Raw genomic sequence first — 23,512 nt, forward strand, 5'->3', positions numbered from 1 at the left:
ATATGTCTCTTATATGTCTGTATATTTTAATAGAAGTTTTGTTACAACTACATCTTATAAAAGAAGTTAAGATGATTAAAAGAAAGCCTACAGATCTGAAAATGCTTTGCAGAATACAGAAAACATTTTCAGTTGTTTCTGATAATATAACTAACAAAGTACAGCAAAGGGTACAATTGAAATCTCTAACTATATCCTGGGTATAGTTTCTGTTGCTCCACATGGGATCACTGTTTCCTCAGTCACTTTCAGGTAAAGCCTGGGAACTTTCTACCTAGTTCCTCTCCATTTTCTTCCATTCTTAAATTTAAGAGTGTTCAAGCATCATCAGAGAAAAGAATTGGGCAACTAAGTCCTACCATGATGAACTAATCTTCAGCTGGCAACCCAAGTCTTACCCATTACTTGATAGCTTAATTTTTGTTACCTCATCTGCAAGCCATAAACATTTAAGAAAAACCTGAGTAATTCTAAGAAAGAGACAGGTTAGATAGCAAAGAGAAGACTATTTTTAAAATGGTCAGATTTGAGTAATTAAGTTTCTTTGCCTACCCTACCTCTAGCTATCATTGTCCTGTGCCCCTTATTAAGCCCCTTTTTTGGGGTGAATGTATGATTTTAATGCTTTATGCCCACACAGTGATTTTTTCTAATTCCAAAACTTTATGATTTTCAGGATACCTCTAATTGAGTATCTTTCTAAATTGGTCTTATTTCCCCTATTATTAGAGTCTGTGTTTTAAAAAAAATTTCATAGCAATTATATCTTGAATTTGTGGCATTTGCAATCTCAAATATTCTACCCCATTGGCAGACTATGTGTCTCATTTTTGTAATGTATACCCCAAGCCAATGATATAAAACCAAAGATGCAACATTAGTAGAAGCGTATTTCTCTTCTCACTCATCCCACATACATAGAGATATAAAGTAAGTATTGGAGATTTATGCAGGAGTGCAGTCATTTTAGTTAGTCTTGTACTGCTAGGAGGGAGGGTGAAGAAAGGAAATTATTTTCCACCATTTAACTCTAAGCTTGGTGGTAAAGGCATTTTAGTAGCAGAGCAGAGACACAAAAACTGTCTTGGTATTTGTATTAAGTTATGCTAAGTGCATAATTATAATTTTGTATACTGATTAACATATATACTCTGAAGAATATACTTTCACAGCTTGATAAACAAGTAGTTTATAATGAACTATGAATATAAATAGTGAAAAACAGTAGATTTACAACTTACTTTCATAAGTTATACCTAACATGACCCATGAAGCCATGTAATGGTAGCGTAGAAGCTGCTCAAGAACAAAGTTGTTCTCTTTTTCATCTCGAATACTCAGAATATGTGATTTTGGATCTGTTAAATAAAAAAGAGTCAATAATTTAAATAATTAATTATTTAGAACACTTTGTTTGATAGATTTAGTCATTTTTATTTCCCAGTTTAACACACTCCAAAACTTAAACAATAGTAGAAAATAAGAAAGACATATAAATTAAAACTATCTAACTATCTTGTTGTACTAAATGAATAGGTTAAAACATTTTCAAACTTTTTTTTTTTTTTTTTCTTGCGGTACGTGGGCCTCTCACTGCTGTGGCCTCTCCCGTTGCGGAGCACAGGCTCCGGATGCGCAGGCTCAGCGGCCATGGCTCACGGGCCCAGCCGCTCCGCGGCATGTGGGATCCTCCCGGACTGGGACACGAACCCATGTCCCCTGCATCGGCAGGCGGACTCCCAACCACTGCGCCACCAGGGAAGCCCTTTCAAACGTTTTGATCTTCAATTTGCTCTCACAGAATAGTGGAAAACTAGTAGCTGAGAGGAGAATTTGAAACATTGATTCACTTTCCTTTTCCCCATTTAAGGCTTATTTTGAGTTGGTATAAATCCACCTATATTAATGACACACTGTCAAAGACTATAATAAATAAAAACCTCTTAGATGGGCTAAAAGACAGACCTTCCTTTTCCTTAGCGATGACTGTTATAACAGGATTTTAAAAGTTTAATATTTCCCAAAGTGTGTTCCTCGGAAAAGAGCTACATTGAAAAAAACTTTACAAATTTTGGTTAACCAAAAGTAAACTAGTTCATTCATGTCAGTATTTCTTAAAGTATTTGCTAATGCACATTTGATAATGTTTAAAAGGAAGTGAAGATGTGTGGTATTTCTCACCCTTGTTCTTTAACTAAGGATCTTTTTCTTTACAGAACATCTCAAGAGTAGTGTTCCACAGAACACACTTTGGGGAATAACGGTTTGACATTTTCCATAGGAACTTCCTATAAAGTTGATGGGTCCATTGTTCAAAAGTCACAAATCCTCAGTGGATCTCATAGGAAATACCTGGAGAGTCCTGAGAGCTGAAAGTATGAAATGTTTATTTCTTTTAAGCAGAGCTGCTTCTTTCTGGCTTATCTAAGTTTTCAACTACTCAAACTGGCCTATTTTCTCTGCCCACAGCCTAACTTGATTTAATATCCAGCTCTCTGCTCTCTAGTGTCATTTCTTTCTCTTTTTAAGTAGAACCCATTTATACATCTAAAGAGAGACTAGTTCCCTAATGGATGGGTAAGAAAGGAGATAACTCCTATACTTTCCATTTTAACTAAACACAAATTTTCATACTTTGTCATTGATAATGTAGAAATTAGGAGATGAATATTTTTGAGTTCTAGTTACTAGCGCTAATTAGAAATATTTATTGAATATAATACACTCAGATGAGATTTGTTTACTAACGAGCATAATGCAACATATAATGGCCATACAACATACTCACTCAGTGTCTGGCATTGAGAATGAACTTCATCTCGTGTTGTCACTATATATCTATTCTTTGTTATCATGAAATTGTAGCAAGATTTCTCAAATGGTATCCATGGAGTATTTAGAACAGGAGACGGACATCGAACACTGTTAACTGGTTTGACCTCTTTTTCAGTCTCATCTAGAAAAAGAATTAATGGTAAGAATTCTAACTTCAGATATAAATGTTAAATCCTGTTCATCATAATTAGACTTGATTTGTAGGAAATATTCAGGAAGCCAAGAAATAATAGCCTGGTGATGCTTGTTCTGTTTATGCTCAAATAAAATGTGACCTCTTAACCGGCTTTCTGTAGGAAGGAAATTACTTAATACAATTTTCTTTTCCCTGATGTGGAATGAGTAGAAGAATGTGGAAAGTGAGGTGTTATTAGGTTAAATGCAGTTTCTGTCTTCCTGCATCACCAAACTTCTAATACAAGGGGCCACTTCAGAGAAACTATACAAACATAATAAGAGGCACCTAAATATGACTTTGAGAATTCATCTTCAATTTTCTGGTTACTGATACCTTCTCTAACTTTAAAAGAACATTTTATGAAATACTTGATGTTCTAAATAAGTTATTGCTTTAACCAAAGCAAACAGAAATAATTTAAAATCTGACATCTAGAAAAATCTGAATTCAGCATTTCTTTTTCATTTTATGAAAAGGCCACAGATTCAAAAAGATGCAAATAGAGATATGCTCTATTCAAAGCCAATCACACTGATTCAACACATGGTAGAGACTATGCAATATTTCTCCCAGCTCACAGCAACTCCCTTTGTGAAGTAGTGTTTTTTCTAACCACAAACCCACAAATGTGGGCCCCTGGAAGCTGTAAAACCACTTTCCTCCGACTGGGCTAGAGACGGCATATCTGACTTAAGTTGAGTCTATCAGATTCTCTCTTTCAATTCTTTTCAGATTTGAAAAGTGGAATTCAGAGATAGTCAATTCATCTCCAGTTACGGCTAAAATTGAAAGCTGCAGAGCTGCCATGTTTCACCATGTGCAGAGAGAAGCAGGAAGTGCAGAGAGAAGCAGGAAGTACATAAAGAGAAGAGTGCAGATCCACTGAGAGAAACAGAAAGGAGAGGTGCAAGACAGCATCTCTGGCTTTGAGATCCCCTCTCCTCGGGAGGCTCAGCTCTATCCCCATTTCTGAGGATCTAAATTTTCCTTTGGGCTTAAGCTAGCGTGAGCTAATTACTGTTAGCAACCAAATGAATCTTAACAGTGACTCATAAAAGAAATGTTAAGCATTGATGATAAGAATTACAAAAGAATTCCCACCAGTGTAAGTTTTCCATAAGAATATAAACACAAAATGTATGCAAAATGAGGCTAACAAGGACTTAAAACTCAAAGGTCAATTACTATCGTCAGGTGACAAAAATAAAGATAAAACATCTAAAATAACAAATTAATGACAAAATATTTAACATATAATAATTCTCCTCAAATACAAATTTTCACAACAGATTTTGTTGTAAAAAGGACATGATTATAATTACTTTATAATTTTAAAACCAGATTTTACAAAACCATTTCCTCAAAATTCCACTACTCATGAGACTGATAACAATTTAAGAATTAAAATATTTGAAATTAGCATACTTCCTGAATAATAGCAAATAGCGCCTGGTTGATTATTATCGCAGTCAGATGTTTTCCAGAATCCATCAGTGTCTAATACTACACAGTCTTCAAGTTGTTCATTATTTTCTGCCCAGCGACTAAATTGAAGATGTTTCCCATCTGACCAACCAAAGTTGAGTTCATCCTGTATGGAGCAGAAATATATCTTAAGTGGTTACACTTCATGTTATCCCTATTGTATGATTTTGACCCTTGTGGTCGATCTAATAATTTTTAAATTTGTTTAATTTTATTTATTTATTTTTGGCTGTGTTGGGTCTTCGTTGCTGCACACGGGCTTTCTCTAGTTCTGGCGAGCTGGGGCTACTCTTCATTGCAGTGCGTGGGCTTCTCATTGTGGTGGCTTCTCTTGTTGCAGAGCATGGGCTCTAGGCATGCAGGCTTCAGTAGTTGTGGTGTGTGAGCTCAGTAGTTGTGGTGCATGGGCTTAGCTGCTCCGTGGCATGTGGGATCTTCCCAGACCAGGGCTTGAACCCGTGTCCCCTGCACTGGCAGGTGGATTCTTAACCACTGCTCCACCAGGGAAGTCCCCAATCTAATAATTTTTAATTTTATCTTATGTTTAGCACATATTTACACAGCACTTACTACATACCAGGCATTGTTTTAGGTACTCTGCAAATATTATATAATCTTCATAACAACCATACGAGATAGGTACTATTATTATATCCATTTTACAGATGAGAAAACTGAAGTCATGTAATGTGCACAGTCACACAGAATGTAAACCACAGTGTTGGGATACAAATCCAGGCCATTAGGCCCTGGAGTCCATGGTCTGAACCATTATGCTTTGCTGCCTCACACATAATTGGAACCATTGGTTGTTGGAAATCAGAAAGCTAAAATGGAGTGAGGACCACTGTAAGCTCTGATTAACTTAGAGATAATATGTAGTAGTGGAAAGAACACAGGCTTTAGAGCTAAGCATACCTAGTTTTGAATTCCGGTTCGGTCACTTGTTAGCTTTTGATTGTGGCATTACCTTGCCACTTTTCCATCCCTTCATCTATTAAATGGATGTGACACTTAATCTCATGGGGTTGGAATTAATGGGGTAACGTGTAAGACACATAAGTCAGTGGCTATCTGGTACACAAGAAGAGCTACAGAGACGTCAGCTCCCTTCCTCTTAAACCTTCAGGCCCTGTGGATCTCACGCCACCCTTTTCACATTTGTCTTTGAAGAGAAACGTCCTTATTCACTACATTCTATTGTGCGCTAGAAGTCTGTGAACATCTATCTTTACATCCTGACAAGGGCCTGACCACCCACCTGTCTTGAGAGAGGCTTTACAAGGTAGGTACAGATGTGCAGGAGATGGATTGTGAAGTACAGGCCTGCCTGAGTTTTCCTGTGGTGCTGCCAGAGCACCAGCCCTTCCACACTGACCCACTGAGCTATGCTTTCCTGAGGCCTGGGGCAATTTTGCATCACTGGTTTATTTGGAACATTGGGCCAAAGGCCACACACAGTCTCACAGTCTCCTTAGTGAACCAAAACTAGCAAATGTGGTCAAACCTCAACACCACCAACTGTTTCATTCAGAAGTGTTCTCTACCAGTGTTCCAGTTGTAAACTTATGGCCAGTTAATCTCTAAACCAAGTGGCCTCAAATGTGGCCCTTTGCCCCTGTGATGTTGCCTGTACTGAGTATTACCCTGGATTCCTTCCCCCTTGTTGCACTCCCAACTAACCCAGGTCCCTGGGCCTTTGGAACTTCTGTTCCTTGTAGATAAGTCATCCCACTCCCACCATCTCTTTACTGAACACTAAATCTCTTTATTAAGACTGTAAGTATCTCTTCACTAAATTCTAGACCTTGATTGATCTTGATTAAAACCTGTCTTTTCTAATAGAATAAGTTCCTTTCAGCATCCCCAAGGGAAGGCTGCTTGTTTTTTTTAGTCTCAGATATCACAGAGCCATGAGAATGAGGTAGTGGGTATTTTTATTTCCTTCAGTCATTTCCTTTGAGGTTTATGCCCTTCTTGTCTGACATTCACTGAGGTCTTGGCAAACTCCCAGAGTCCTTCCGTCTCTCTGACATTCACTTTGGTCTTGGCCCCCTTGCTCCTTCCTGATATTTACTAAGGAGGTGTCCCATGCCCTGCTCTGTCCTCCTGGTCCTACCACTGACTTAGGGACGTCTATGTTCATGTGGATGACTCACCCCGTTCCCAAGCCTTCTTGACTTCCTCTTCTATGGACTTTCACTTCTATGTACTCGAGTGACCTGCTCTCACAGCCACACTCCAGACCTTCTATAACCCAGAACTGCTGCACTGCAGACACTGTAAACATGCCTCGGTCCAGACCAACATCATTTCCTGCATGAATGTCTACAAGAAACTCTAACTGGTCTTCTATCTCTGGACTGCTCACTTCCTTCCCCAGCTTCTGCCCAGCATAGTTTTTCTCAAGTCAAAATCTGATATTGTTACTACCATGTTTAAAATCTTTCAAAACCTTCCCATTGCTTTCAATGTAAAGTTGTATTTACTCACACTCTGCCATGTTCCAAAGATTTCAGGCAGCTCATGAAGATACAAAAGAAAGAGCTATGTAAAATTTAATATGTTAAAGAGCAAAAGGGAAAAGAAAAACACAGGTGATGACTGAAAATAGGATAAGAAAGAAGACCGAAATCATCAAGTGGGGAAATAAAGTTACAAAACTGTATGATCCGAAGTGCCTTAAAAATAAATACGTGTACATAGGAAAATAACTTGAAGGATGTATACCAAATATTTAAACCACATTTATCACTAGATACTGGAATTATAGGTGATTCCAATTTTATTCTTTTAATTTATTCTAACTTCATGATTTTTCTCCAGCGACAATACTGCTTTTGTTTAAAAAGGTTTAAGGTGGTTAAAACTAGGAAATGTGATAACTTAATTACCACCCGCACAAGAGACACAGTGATGGGTTTCACATAATGCCAAACACAAAAGAGAAAGGAAGTAAAGCAATGTTATGAAGGAATTGATACTGTGAGGTCTAGGGAAGCAGTTCAAGCTGATAACCTGGCTGGACCTGAGGGTACATTTTAAAATCCAGAATTTTGGAGAAGCTAGTCTTCAAGCAATTTCTAAATACTGCTTCTTTAATTGAGCTTCTGACAAATGCTGGTGGTAGTAAGTCCAGAGTTTGTCAAAGATAATGTTTACTTCTGAGTCTTAAGTTTTTCATCCATTCTCCAGTTCAACTTGGGGTTTGTGCAAGGACTTAACTTGTCTTCAGTCACATTTTCTCCATGCAGCCCTAAAACCATCTTGGTATACTGAGGGTTAGCCTACCATCTACATAACTCAGGTTTGCTTCATAATGCAATGGACACTTCTTTCCTACTCTCCCAATTACCTTCCCTCCGAGAGTGGATTAGGAATACTGGTTCAGGTGACACTTATCTAACTAGGGCTTTACGGGTCACACACTGCACAGACGCAGGAAGCAAAATTCACATCACAGTCTTTATAAATAAGTGGCACCCCCATCAGTGCACAACGTACGCAGCCTTTTATACCAGCCCTATATCTTACTTTTCAATACATCTCCGTGGGCAGAGCACCAGCTTATTACATACAAGGCTCAGAAAAGAGGCAAAAATGGCCTACAATGCTAAGAGGAATGCTACAGCTTTATTTTAAAAAAAAAGATTCCCTATTAATTATAGCCAAAAGCTTTAGTAGCATAAACATTCCTGTTTGTGCTACATGTATGTAGTTTAGTGCTGGGAATTAATAGGAGACTAGCATTCTTTGCTGGGCTATGAAATGAATGAGAAGTACCCAAGATCAGGGCTTGAGATGTGGCAAAATGCTATTCTAATCCCTTTGCAGAGTGGCTTAATTTCACTCTGCTGATTCGGAAAGGGATAAAAAGCCCTTTAATAACGTTCATGGGCTTCTACTCACCCAACCCCATCTGAATTTTTAATTCTTCCCTCCCTCTCTTCTTTTCATTGGCTGAGGAGACATTGCAGCTCCTGATTCCTGCTCCATCTTCGATTGGAATAAATAAAAAGAAGTGCTCAGCTGCCTATGTCCATTAGACATTTTTCTTAAGCTAAACGATAAAGCACCTGATCTTTCAACAGTGGAAAGATGACTGCTGCTAAAAATTACATACCTCATGAAATTTATTCACTGGAGTAAGATTTTATGATCTCTGGTTTCTTTTAGTCTGATATGAGAGATGCTGTGTGCAATAAAAAAGGTCACATTCCGTCACCCAATCCTGGCAGTGGGACCGAAAACTTACGTCATGACTGGAGAGTCCAATCCATAAAGAGGTGTTCTGAAGGACCGCCTGCACAGTCAGGAAGGCCTGCTGGTAAGGGTCTGTGATGCTCACCAGCTGCATGTTTTCTTTCTGGCACTCCTTGAGAGCATCAGTCCAAGTCAGAGTCTTCAGCACTATTTTGTACAGATTATTTTGATACTTCACAGTTTCTGAAGTATTCTGCAAGGTCTGTCTGCTTTCAATTTCTGTGTGTAAAAGAAAAATAAAGCCACAAAAACCACCTACTTGGCAAGTCATGGGACATTTTTTCAAATTTCTCCCTGTAATAATGTACTTTAGGTATTACTTATCTATTCATTTATTTTAGACTTTGGGTGGGAGAACTAGGTATGTTTTGCTGTATACCTTAGGTAAATTTGTGAACCACAAATTTGCTTTTTACAATTAGAACAAAATTCTGATTTAGTTGATCTGATTTAGGAAGGAGAAAAGCTATAAATAAAAGTAAACTGCAATAGGAGAAAAGCTATAAATAAAAGTAGACGACTTCTAATGGCAATAAGATTACCATTTCAGATTGGTGTCGAATTCTTCCTTTGTTTGAACTGCTTCAACAGGAGGTGTTGGGTGTCCCCTTACAAGTTTTCATCTGGGAGAACCCACGAAAAAATGTATACAACCACCCCTAAGAGGATATATTTGAACTATTGATTTACAGTACCTGTCTGAAAAAGGCAGTTACTAAAAAGTATGAGACAAATGAGCAAAGATTAATTTAGCAAAAAGTTCTTCAGAGCGCATGGAGTACTCAGAAAACTGTAAGACACTGATGAAAGAAATCAAAGATGAGACAGATGGAGAGATATACCATGTTCTTGGATTAGTAGAATCAATATTGTGAAAATGATCACACTACCCAAAGCAATCTACAGATTCAATGCAATCACTAACTATCAAATTACCAATGGCATTTTTTACAGAACTAGAACAAAATATCTTAAAATTTGTATGGAGACACAAAAGACCCCGAATAGCCAAAGCAGTCTTGAGGGAATAAAACTAAGCAGAAGGAATCAGACTCCCTGACTTCACACTATACTACAAAGCTACAGTCATCAAGACAATATGGTACTGGCACAAAAACAAAAATATAGATCAGGGCTTCCCTGGTGGTGCAGTGGTTGAGAGTCTGCCTGCCAATGCAGGAGACATGGGTTCGAGCCCTGGTCTGGGAGGATCCCACATGCCGCGGAGCGGCTGGGCCCGTGAGCCACAATTACTGAGCCTGCACGTCTGGAGCCTGTGCTCCGCAACAACAGAGGCCGCGATAGTGAGAGGCCTGTGCACCGCAGTGAAGAGTGACCCCCGCTTGCCGCAACTAGAGAAAGCCCTCGCACAGAAACGAAGACCCAACACAGCCATAAATAAATAAGTAAATACATTTAAATATAAAAAAAGAAAAGAAAAGGGATAAAAAAAATATATATATAGATCAATGGAACAGGATAGAAAGCCCAGAGATAAACCCATGCACCCATGGTCAACTGATCTATGACAAAGGAGGCAAGGATACACAATGGAGAAAAGACAGTCTCTTCAATAAATGGTGCTGGGAAAACTGGACAGCTACATGTAAATGAATGAAATTAGAATACTCCCTAACACCATCCACAAAAATAAACTCAAAATGGATTAGAGACCTAAATGTAAGACCTAACACTATAAAACTCTTAGAGGAAAACATAGGCAGAACACTCTATGACATAAATCACAGCAACATCTTTTTTGACCCACCTCTTAGAGCAATGGAAATAAAAACGAAAATAAACAAATGGGACCTAAAGAAACTTAAAAGCTTTTGCACAGCAAACGAAACTATAAACAAAATGAAAAGACAACCCTCAGAATGGGAGAAAATATTTGCAAATGAATCAATGGACAAAGGATTAATCTCCAAAATATATAAACAGCTCATGCAGCTCAATATTGAAAAAATAAACAACCCAATCAAAAAATGGGCGGAAGACCTAAATAGACATTTCTCCAAAGAAGACATACAGATGGCCAAGAAGCACATGAAAAGCTGCTCAACATCACTAATTATTAGAGAAATGCAAATCAAAACTACAATGAGGTATCACCTCACACCGGTAAGAATGGTCATCATCAGAAAATCTACAAACAACAAATGCTGGAGAGGGTGTGGAGAAAAGGGAACCCTCTTGCACTGTTGGTGGGAATGTAAATTGATACAGCCACTGTGGAGAACAGTATGGAAGTGCCTTAAAAAACTAAAAATAGAATTACCATATGACCCAGCAATCCCACTACTGGGCATATACCCTGAGAAAACCGTAATTCAAAAAAAGGCATGTACCACAACGTTCACTGCAGCACTACTTACAAGAGCCAGGCCATGGAAGCAACCTAAATGCCCATCGACAGACAAATGGATAAAGAAGATGTGGTACATATATACAATGGAATATTACTCAGCCATAAAAAGGAATGAAACTGGGTCATTTGTAGAGACATGGATGGACCTAGAGACTGTTATACAGAATGATGTAAGTCAGAAAAAGAAAAACAATATCGTATATTAATGCAAACATGTGGAATCTAGAAAAATGGTACAGATGAACTGGTTTGCAAGGCAGAAACAGAGACACAGATGTAGAGAACAAACGTATGAATTGGGAGATTGGGATTGACATATACACACTAATATGTATAAAATAGATAATAAGAACGTGCTGTATAAAAATAAAATAAAATAAAATAAAAACCCAGAAGCACATGGATTAGCTACTTGAAGTTCTCATTACATGGCAAAGGTTTTTTTTTTTAATTGTTTGTTTAAAAACTTACTGTGACCAATGAAAACGATTTAATACCTTTAAAAAAATATCTTTTTGAATATATAGATGATTCCTACTTTTAAGTAAACATTTTACTTTTATTTGGATTATAGGAGGGCATAGACAGTGATCCATTTATAATGCTTCCCATCCTTTTTTTTTTTTTGGGTCCTAGATTTAACCGTGATTGTTTATACCGAACTCAGTTAAAAACATTTTTTTTCTCCTCCTTTCCTCATGACAGTAAAATCTGAAAAATTCCAGAGTAGAAAGGAGAACAAAATGCAACCATAATTTACTGTCATTAGATAACACCGATTAACAAACTCCATTGGATACTTAATTTTGATATTTAATTATGGCAATGATCTTGACAAAAAATCACATTCTATTTGAGCTAATTTGACTCACTGAGCCAGTATGGATTTAGTCATGCTAAAATTTTAAGGAAGCTGTATGATTACAAATTAATATTAATTTATAAGTTTTTTTGTGAAAAAGTACTGTACATATCTAACAGCATAAAGTACCATAGTTATCTAAATAATAATCTATACCTGAATATTTCTGACAGAGAGACAGAGTATGGTGTTCACTGCAGGAAGTAAAATTCCACGTCCCAGTAAAAGGTGACTTTTGGAGGTTGAGCATTAGAGCACAGTGGTAGGACCCCTCTTCATCAAAAATCTAAACAAAAAGGCAAATATGTACAAGCAATTATGAAACTAACAGTCTGAAGATCCCAGCAAGGGAACTTTATATTCCAAATTGGATTTTTCTTCCTGTAAAAAACTCCATTAAGGAGCTGACCATGAAATCACTAAGAAAATCCTGATAAACTTTCTTTTTTTTTTTTTTAACATCTTTATTGGAGCATAATTGCTTTACAATGGTGTGTTAGTTTCTGCTTTATAACAAAGTGAATCAGTTATACATATACATATGTTTCCATATCTCTTCCCTCTTGCGTCTCCCTCCCTCCCACCCTCCCTATCCCACCCCTCTAGGTGGTCAAAAAGCACTGAGCTGATCTCCCCGTGCCATGCGGCTGCTTCCCACTAGCTATCTATTTTACATTTGGTAGTGTATATATGACCATGCCACTCTCTTACTTTGTCACAGCTTACCCTTCCCCCTCCCCATATCCTCAAGTCCATTCTCTAGGAGGTCTGTGTCTTCTGATAAACTTTCAAAACATGGGAAAGGGCAATTAACTTTAGAAATTATAGAACAAAATAGTGGCAATATTGATGAATACATCTTCAAAACAGATAAAGAAAAACTGTTAGGAGACAAATACACAATTATAATAATATTTAACACTCTGCTCTCCTTCTTGATGTTGCAAGTAAGCAAAAAAGCAATGACTGTTAATTCAACTCATTAGATGTTTATAAACTTTTTATGACAAATGGTGTACCACACAATAGAGAACTCACCTTAAAGCTTTGATCCTATACTTGTCACTATAAAACATCCATAAATAAAAGTATCTATCTAGATTTCATTCTCTAACCACAAATCAATAACATTAGACATGGAAATTTATTCAAAGTATATTGTCCCTATACTTTTCTGTATGGTTGAAACATATCACACTCAGAAAAATAAGAAAAGTAAGCTTATCCCAGGAGCTAAAAAAGTTTTAAAAAAACTGCATACTCCCATGCTATTCAATAAACATTAAAACAAAAATGAAAAAATTATAGGAAAGACTAATATGAGAAATATTACAAGAGATATGAGTAAAACTTTATGTGAAGGCAAACATGTATTATTAAATGCATTCTGATTTTTAAAGGAAAGATGAACTAAGAATTCAATTTGAGATTAGAAAATCAGCAAAAATATAACTCCAAGAAAAACAGGATAGAAAAATGTAGTAGTATTTGTATATCTCAAGCAATAGGAGTAGGCGGTGGAGAAAGGGGAGGAAAAAACCAGTAACATACACTAGTTTTTGTAAAAATCTAAATAAGAAAACGTAAAAACGATTAAAATAAGACATGGAGATTTTAAAAGATAATAGCAGACACGACTTTATTCTAATACATTTGAATATCTACATGAAATAGACAACTTCCTTGAAATATACAAATTAGCATAACTGTTATAAGGAAAAGTAGAAACACTAAAATGTACCAGTAACTTTAGAGGAAATTGAAAATTAATAATAATGCTCATTTTTAAAACTATATGTCAGGTACTGGGCTTAAAAGCTTTAAATGAAATATTTTATGCAATCCTCACATTGTGCTGTAGGAACAACAGTATCAGAACTTACAGATGAAAAAATGAGACTTAAGCAAAGTTAAGTGAATTTCCTAAGGCATACGAAATGGCTGAATGGAATTCAAACTCAATCTGACTCTAGAGTTTAGCCCTCACCTACTACACCAAATCCCTTTAGTATTAAACAATGATCTCTGAACAGGGTTCTAATATCACATGGTTTTGTATACAGTTCCTTCAAACTTTCAGGGAAAGATAATTCCCCAGACTGAGTCATAATTTCAAAACACAAAGGCAGAAAACTACCCAGTTCATCTTATGAAGCTGACATGATCAGAAAAAAAAAAAGCTTAAAAAAATTAACTCTATGAACAGAGATGAAAACATTCCCAAATAAAATTCTAACAAATCTAATTCAGTAGTAAAATAATAACCCACTCTCAGCAACTAGATTTTATGATAAGGAGATAAAAATGGTTTAATATAACATCTATTAATGTATTATACTACCTACCCATAGGCCTAATGGGAAAAACTGTATGACAATTTCAATAGATGGTGAAAACAAGTTTTAGAAAATCCACTACTTATTCCTGAATAAAAATTCTAAATAAATGATATATCTTAAACAAAAAGTCCACATCAAATATAATAATGAAAGACTGCAGATATTCCCATTAAAGTCTAGATCAAGTCTAGGATGTTAATTATTACTCCTGGTATTTACCATGGTTCTGGAAGTCCTACCACATGTAGTGAAGCATGAATGGTTATTTGCCAATTATGATTATCTAATTAGAAAACCCAAGAAAATCTACTGAAAAACTCTGAGAAGTAATAAGAGCTTTTAGTAGATGGATGCCTATGAAATAAATATACAAAAATACCCAAATAATAGATTTCCTACATATCAGTAAGACAGTTTTAAAAAGCTGCCATTCTCAATGGCAAAAAGAAAGAGAACTTCTCTAAAAACTTCACTGAGGAATTTAAAAGGAAGACTTGAATCAATGGAGAGATATGTTACACGATATTCTTGAGGGAAAATTAATAAAAAGATGTCAATTCTTCCTAAAATGTTGTCAAATTCTTATCAGAAGTTTTCTATTGAATTGTTTAGATTGGAAATTAACTAAATAATTCTAGTTTGTCTTGAAGAATAGACAAAAACAGCTAAAAATATTTTTAAAAGATATACAATAAAGGATAACTAATCCTATTACATTTTTTGAAATATGGCAACATTATAGTATTTAGATCAGTGTGGGAGCTATACAAGAATATGTCTCATACACACACAGCTACATACACACGCACACTTCACATATGATAAAAAAGGCATTCTATATTGATTTTAACAGATGGAAGTATATACAACAAATGATGCTAGACAATTGGCCAGGATTAGGGAAAAGGATTAAGTAACCATTGGCAACATATGCCATATACCATGGATGTATCATATTGTCAGAACGAAAAAGCAAGCTATAAAACAAAATGAAGAAAATAAAGGCATTCATTTAACTAACATTTACATGAGGGACTTTCTAACCTAAAAGCAATGGAGGGGAAAAAAAGAAATAGAGTTGAACACATACCAAAAAAATCAAAACTTATTTCTGTAATATTTTTGGTATTAGACCTAAAGAAAAAAAAACCTGTGAAAATATCTGCAATAAATGCAAGAAACACAGGGTTAGCACACTTAGTATTTACACAGTCATAAAATCAGTAAGAAATACATGAAGGCTTTGATAAATTGTCAAAGAATAAGAAATTCACATTGGATGAAATTCGAATTATTACTGAATTTATATGTTTTCATTAGAAATCAGAGCAATACAAATGAAAATATGATATCATTTAAACTATCAAATTAGCAAGAATTTTAAAAAGATAATTCTCCTTAGAGCATTGTAGTAGAGGCAATGCAGTGGAGAAGCTAAGAATGCTGACTCTGCAGACTTGGATTTAAATGCCGACCCTGCACGCATACCCTGCATGATTTCTGGCAAGTTACATGACTCTCTCTGTTTGTCTCCACATTTCTAAGATAGGAGAGGAGTACAGACTGTTTCACATCTATTGTGCAGATTAAATGAAATAATGCATGTGATGCATTAGCAGAGTGTCTGACACATATTAGCTGCTCAATAAATGTTGGAAATTATTAATACACTGGTATGAATAGAAAAGTAATCACAATATATTGCTGACAAAAATATAAACTCATAAACCGTTCTGGAAACCAATTTGGTAACCAGAGTTTTACAACTACTTATATTTTTTGATCTGGCTATATCACTTCCTAAATCTATCTTAGGGAGGTAACCTGAAATATACGGCAAAGATTATGCATGAAGATGTTAATTGCAGCACTATTAAGGATTATGCAAAACTGGAAACAGCCAAAATACCCAGCATTGTTTAGGTAAATGATGGTATATCTATCAAGAAATATTGTGCAACCATCAAAATGCTTATCAAGCACATCTTTTAATGGCATAAGAAACTACTTATGATATAATACTAAGTGAGAAAAGTAGATACAACAGTATATATACTATGATCTTATCTATGTCAAGAAGACAATGTATAGAAAAGCCCTAGAAGAAAAATGCTGAAATATTCATTGTGATTTCCTAGATCAGGATTCAAATATGGTTTGAGACTTATTTAATAGCTCATGAAATCAGTTCAGTGGATCTTGATTCTTATTTGTGACAATGAAATAGAATAGGTTAGAACACAGAGAATAGGTTGACTAGACTAGATCAGACTAGAGTAGAATAGAAAAGAAAGAAATATAAGCTCTAAGGGTAAGTATTATTTCCTGAAACTTTTGTTTCAATTCAATATTATATTTATATCTATGTGCTGAATGGTAATTTAAATTTATTTCTTACTATGGGTCATGAGTTAAAAGTTTAAAAGCTACCAGCCTAAGTATAAGCAGGATAAGGGTTGATATTTTTCTTTATTTTGTTTACTCTTCTATAACTTCCAAATGTTCTACAATAACCAAGCATTATTTTGATATTTACTTTGTACATAATTACACATGTTGCAGAGTTCCCTTTACCACCAATGTCAACGTTGAGCAAAGTGCCATTGCATCAGGAATATCAGTTGATATTGTCTAGGATGTACTTTTGGAATTCAACTTTAAAGTTAATCTCTTAATCTTTGCCTTTTGTGCAAAAGGTGGTTTGTATCCAGTAAATAAGGAAGACAGAAGTAGTGGGCAGCAATATCATGGTACAGGGTAACTACTGTTGATATAATGCCTTCTTCCATTCTATAGCTTCTTTACATTTAGATCTTAGGGGAAAATGATCACTAACCACAGATTTTGTACTTTTTAACCTCAGGAGACTGAGGCTGACAGCTCCAAATTCCAAGATGATAAGTAAAGCATTTATATTAGCTTCTATTTGTAACTCACTATTGATGGTTTTACATGGTTATGAAATAAGTGCTATGGAATCTGATACTACTATGAAAAACTAGGGCATCTACGTGAAGGCTGTGGAAGCTCTGTTGTTATTCTTCTTGTGACAGCATTATTGATATAATTCATAGATGGTATAATTCATTGATTTAAAGCATATATTCTATAGTTTTTAGTATATTCACAGAGTTGTGCAACCATCACCCCTAATCAATTTTAGAACATTTTCACCACCCCAGAAAGAAATCCCATATGCTTTAGGCCATCACCACCAATCCTTCTAGCCTCTTAGCCTCTGGCAACCAGTAATCTACTTTCTATCTTTACAGATTTGCCTATTTGGACGTTTCATATAAGTCGACTCATGAAATAGGCCCTTGTTCTTAATCCAATAATTTGTGGAAGACTCAGGTATTTCATAGAGCTACGTAGTTTACTGATTAAAAAAAAAAAACCTTACATTTGTTGGTATTCTCAGCCTCCGACCAACCAATAATGGGTGAAAGTTGCTGTATGTCAGCTCTCTGTTATCCATCCATTTGTTTATCTTCTCATAGGCAGTCCAGCGCAAACCAATCCATAAAGTAGCTTCCATATCCGGAAGCAAGGATGTAATAAAATCTGTCAGAAAGATTTTTTAAAAAAAAAAAACATTTGACTTATTCAAATTAAAGATATACTAAAAATGTCAATGAATACCTCTTGCTTATCTAACTACCAGGATAATCTTTCACCTACTCTGTAAAAAGTAATTTAATAAGATTCTTTGTATGTGTTAATTCCCCACAGCCTCCCAACACAAACATGGCCTCCAGGTCAGAATAAAACATGTTTACGAAACAATTCTGCTACCTTGTTCTCTCTGGCTCAGCACTGAAGGAAGGGTTCCACCATAGGTGTGACAAGTATCGCTGGCTTCAGAAAATGTAAGAGACTTAGCTTTGATCCTTAAAAAGCACTGCAAACAAAGAACACATATGAAGTATAAGATTCCACACATGGGAAAGCTCACATAGGAAGAAAATGCCTCATCTTTTAGAAGGCTGCTAATTTTCTGTTTGTGAGATATGACACTCACAAAGTAGTACCAAAAGAATGCAGATCTACACTCTTTTTTTTTTTGAAAGATTTATTTATTATTTATTTTATTTCTTATTTTTGGCTGCGTCAGGTCTTAGTTGCGGCACGCGGGCTCTTCGTTGCGGCACTCAGGCTTCTCTCCAGTTGTGGCGCGTGGGCTCCAGGGCGCGTGGGCTCTGTAGTTTGTGGCACGTGGGCTCTAGTTGAGGCACGCGAGCTCAGTAGTTGTGGCGTGCAGGCTCAGTTGCCCCCATGGCATGTGGGATCTTAGGTCCCTGACAAGGGAGTGAACCCATGTCACGGGCATCGTAAGGTGGATTCTTTACCACTGGACCACCAGGGAAGTCCCAAGAATGCAACTCTACACTTAATTTAAGCAACTGAAGAGTAGTCCTTGAGCTACTTTTAAAAAAAAATCTCCCATTTATTGAGTGCTTCCTTCCTAAAACACTTTGCACAGTATTATCTCATTTAATTCTCACAACAAATGGGAAAACTGAGGCACAAGGACATTAAGTAACTTTACCCATAAGTGAAATAGCCATAGCATGGTATGGTCAGCATTTAGACTCTGCTCCATTTGGTTTCAAATATGTATTCTTCATCATTACCTTATATTAAAAAACCCACATTTTTAAAGAAATCATGCCCCTGTCTCTTGACAGGATATTTTAATGGGGTGAAGGGGATTAAGAGATACAAACTAATAGTTATAAAATAAATAAGTCACAGGGATGTAATGTATAGCAAAGGGAATATAGTCAGTAATTTTATAATAACTTTGTATGGTGTGTAATCTATAGAAATATCAGATCACTATGTTGTACACCTGAAACTAATATATTTTTATTCAACTATACTTCAATAAAAACAAACAAAAAACCCATAAATTTACATCAACTATGTAAATTAATCTAGTACTTTGGGGGGGGGGAAGATTGTCCAAATTTTAAAAAGTCAAAATATACCCCTAATATTTTAACTTTACTACAGATGCTTTCAGCTGTCAGACACACCTCTTCCTTTTTCTTCTTGATATTATGATCATGTTAGTGTGGAGTAGCATGTCCCAAATTGTGTTCCTTGAAACATGCTATAAAATGGGTTTTTTTTTTTCAGCCTCCTTACAGACTGGAATGGCCAGAGAAATATAAAGTCATTGGGTGGCTTCTAGAAAAGACTCTAGAGAGAACACCCTGAACTTGAGCTTGGAAGCCATAAGTTGAGGATGGCAGAGCAGAAAGACAAAGGAAGCCTGGTTTTGAAGACCACAGAGTTTTCATACCAACCCCAGCCTGCTTATCTTCAAACTTCTTTTATCTGAGAGAATAAATGTTTTAGCATACTATAGTAATCTTTTTAGCAGCCAAATGCATTTCCTAAGAGATACATACACCAATATGAATTGTGCATCTCAAGGAAGCAAATATAGAATGTGGTATTTCCCAAAGCTACTTAATCATAAACCCTGCTCTGGAAGCAACATCAATGATTAACATTTTGTTAGCATATGTGTATATTCCCAAAAAGTAGTTTGGGAAATGCTGGTCTAATTTGATTGGTAAATGCTGCTTGGATGTTTTCCTTTAAGGGGAAAATTTATCAGCCAGAAATTAAGCCAGTTTCCTACATGCCAAAGAGATAGTCCTGACTAGTCAATATATTACTATTCACTGAAAGATCAGCTTTGGCAGTTTAAGTGTCAGTAGCAACAGAACAGGAACACGGTACTCTGAAAGACCTGTACGCGTGATTAACTTGAGAGTTAACTTCGTTTCTGAAAATGTAGAGAATCAGGTGAGATACTGAAATATGCAGAGTCTATCTTAGTGAAGTTACTTGGTGGGATGCCATTCTGCCACAGGCCATATGACCATCATGAAAGCAATCATCATTTGCACAACGTAGCAATTCTCTTTTTACCTTATTCTGAAAAGTAATCCAATCCCCAGAGCACTGTATTTTAGCGGCAGAATCTGGACTATATTTCTCTAATGAAGATACATTGTATTTTTCACAGACGAAGGGCAACTTGGTACTACAGTCTGCTGGTTTATGTATGTCTGAGAAATGAAAAGCAGGATTACTGTGGTGAGAATTTTCCATTCAGCACATTTTAAAACCATCCAGTAGTGAAGAAGGTCTCTTTAAATCAATCTTTCCCAAATGGTTAAAATATATTCCTTTTCTTCCCTAGCTATTTTTGTCTTCTATTATTATCACTCATATTAGTAAGTTGTAGCATACAAATATTGCCTATAAAAATGAACATACTTGGTACACACACAGTTACTATGGTTCCTGATGGCAGGAAATAGAGTTGAAGAAGGCTAATGAGGGGGAAAGGGACCTAAACTATACTTTAGAATTGCTGCCTGTTCATCTTTGTGAATTTGTCTATATCCTTATTTGTTATAAAAGTGGTCAGTTTATTTCTAAGTAACTGCTTTAGGATAAAGGAAGTCAAAATATTCACAGTGAAAAGCACCTTTATTTGCATTTGGAACTTGATCTACTGTCATCAGCAATAAATCAGAATATGACGAAGCTGCCAAACATATAATCAAAAGGAAAGCGAGATCAAGCTAGTAATTGAACCTGAAGTTCACATATCACATAATTAACGTTAAAGGATTGGGAATTAACCTTACCTCTAAACCAAGTCTTGGCAGAGAGGTAAAAGCATTCCTCTCCAAATGTTATAGGAAAGTGATGAAATGGATGTCGTGAGCTGAAAGAAAATAAGAGATGTGTCAGCTCATAACGTAGTTACATGTTCCCTTCTGTTTTTTCCTGAAGTAATTTTAATTCTAAATTTAATGTTAGGCCATTATTTTATACTACTTTTTCTTGATGCTCATTTGCTAAAGGATTTGGTTTCTCTAGTCTAGGTAGTTTATGGATTAATGTTCAAAACTAATTATAAACAGTACTCCATTTAGTAAAAAGGGATTTGGGACTGCTTCTTTTAAACGATAACTTTACAAAGGCACCATCCAGGATGTCACATACCTCAAAAAACGACGTTCTATTAGCTGGTCAGTAGTTCTCACCCACCACTTCTCCTCATCGCCAGATATCTGGAAAAAAAACCCACAAAAACAAAACAAAACAAAAAACAACTAAACACCCATCCTTATATATGCTGACTTTTCTAGAAGAGTTTTGATTTAATACCCTGGCCCATCATAACCACAAACCACTATAATTTCCAGATATTCATTACTTTGGTCTCTAAATTACATAAACCAGGTCCTTTCACAGAAGAAAGTAGTTTAGAAACTCTTTTTATATTCACAGGCCCTAGTTTGCATACAAAAAATATGGTCACCGTAATTATGGGCATATATAAATTGGACATATAGTATCCTATTGCTACTAGTTATAAATTTTAAAATATACAAATTATTTTTCCTCCAAAAAACTATTTTGCAAAATTAGTTATTATTAGAAACAGAATCTCAAGTTAACTACCAAGTTAACTTTTAGTAAAAAACGTGACAAGGAATTAGACTAATTTATATTATCTGTTGAAGCTCATCTTACCAACTGACATTAATAATTAATCTTGAATGTTTTAAAACATTAAGCAATTCTTTTTAACTTTTCTAACCCGAAGTGATGAACTTATATGTTGTTAGGCAAATTTTACTTGAGAGGAACATTTAACTTTTGTAGATTTTTGAAATTTTTTTAACAGAATAAATGTAAAAATAAGAAAATATTAAAAAAATACGTTCTTTTAAATTACATTTGCTATTTTGTTTTTGATGGCTCTTAGTCCTGCAAAAGATGTTACACTAGCCAGAGAGCTGTGATTGCTAGCACAATACAGGACGGCTTCTTCATAGTTTAAACGGGGATCAGCAACAAACCAATATTCACTCCCTTCTATTACAACTGGAGGTCCATGAATTCCAGCACGCTCTAAAGAAGAAAAATAGCACAATTATGACTGCATAAACCAAACTGTACCCTCTCAGCATGGATTATTTTTCAAAACTATTTATAAATAATAATCCATTTAGATTACTGGCTCTCCTTGGCCAGGGCAGTGCTGCCTGGAAGGATCCAACCAAGGATTCCTGAGCCAGTGAGTGACTCTGTTACCCTCCTGTACTCACAGAGAAGGACAAATCCAGCCTCAGAGTCTCACCCCACACCAGCTAATCACCTTCCCTGCACGGAGATACTTCATCTCATTTGAAGACACGACAGAGAAGAAGCCGGCACTTAGGCCTGGGCTTAAATAATTAACTAAATACGTCACTGAAAAGGTAAAAGCAGCTTTGGATACATTTTAGTTTTCTTAACTCACCTGGATTGTACCAGTCTGGCATTTTTGGAGTACGACCTGTAGAAGAAAGCAAATGGCTTAAGTTTAGTATCCAATTACAGACCATGGCGTACTAATAAGTGCCTTTAGTCTAACTCAAGAGGACTTGCAGTACGGCTGAGATTTGTCCATTTCTGGCCAAACCATCTCCTTTCATGTTAGGATCACTTCATAACACTGAATTTTGTGGGGCCCACACTAAAGTTGTTTTTGTGGCAACCAAAAAGGCAGATTTGTTAAATATTAATAGAGCATTACTAGCAGTTCTCTACCTTACATCACAGAAGTCACAAAGGAAGACTAGATGGATAAAGTATAGATAATAATTAGAAAGTACAAATAAGTAAATGAATACATTGTATACATTACATAGAAGCACCAAGGAACATGCACCAAAATAATCATCACTGTAGGATGAGGTTATTCAGGAACCATGTCTCCATCTAATGCAATTTGAATACACTTAGGTTGGTAGAGTTTATTGCCTCCCAAGATATCCTTGGAAAAAAATGTTCTGTGACCCAGTACTGAAACTTTTGAGAAAATGAGAGACAAAACTGGGAAGAAAATAATAAAATTCACCCAGCAGGAAATATGGTACCGTACAAAGAATTATGGTCTTTGAAGTTGGGTGAGTCAGTGTCTAAACGCCCTCAGACTCTGCTGCTGTGCTACTTGGGATCCGTTGTTTAACTCCCTGAGCCCCAACTTTCTATTCTATAAAAATGAAATTCTCCTACCTAACTCACAAAGACAATGTAAAGATCATATAAGATCACCCCTATGCAAGCACCCCGCACAGGGCCAGGCACAGAACAGT

At 35.9% G+C, this 23,512-nt stretch overlaps 1 protein-coding gene across 2 annotated transcripts in view; it reads right to left on the bottom strand.

Annotated features, from left to right (window-relative positions):
• LOC101278050 (CD302 antigen) overlaps nt 1–23,512 on the bottom strand; it is a 129,214-nt gene that overhangs the window by 55,413 nt on the left and 50,289 nt on the right. For both annotated transcript variants that reach the window (XM_004266281.3, XM_004266283.3), the window contains exons 17-28: nt 22,675–22,710; nt 22,108–22,283; nt 21,369–21,436; nt 21,008–21,087; nt 20,280–20,419; nt 18,129–18,234; nt 17,737–17,897; nt 12,151–12,280; nt 8,754–8,980; nt 4,439–4,604; nt 2,789–2,956; nt 1,242–1,358 (exon numbers count right to left, since the gene is read on the bottom strand). In XM_004266281.3, coding sequence (XP_004266329.1) covers nt 1,242–1,358; nt 2,789–2,956; nt 4,439–4,604; nt 8,754–8,980; nt 12,151–12,280; nt 17,737–17,897; nt 18,129–18,234; nt 20,280–20,419; nt 21,008–21,087; nt 21,369–21,436; nt 22,108–22,283; nt 22,675–22,710 — 1,575 coding nt within the window. The remainder of the gene's footprint in view (nt 1–1,241; nt 1,359–2,788; nt 2,957–4,438; nt 4,605–8,753; nt 8,981–12,150; nt 12,281–17,736; nt 17,898–18,128; nt 18,235–20,279; nt 20,420–21,007; nt 21,088–21,368; nt 21,437–22,107; nt 22,284–22,674; nt 22,711–23,512) is intronic.

This window comes from Orcinus orca, chromosome 7 (genome assembly GCF_937001465.1).
Source record: "Orcinus orca chromosome 7, mOrcOrc1.1, whole genome shotgun sequence".
In the NCBI taxonomy this organism is placed as follows: domain Eukaryota; kingdom Metazoa; phylum Chordata; class Mammalia; order Artiodactyla; family Delphinidae; genus Orcinus; species Orcinus orca.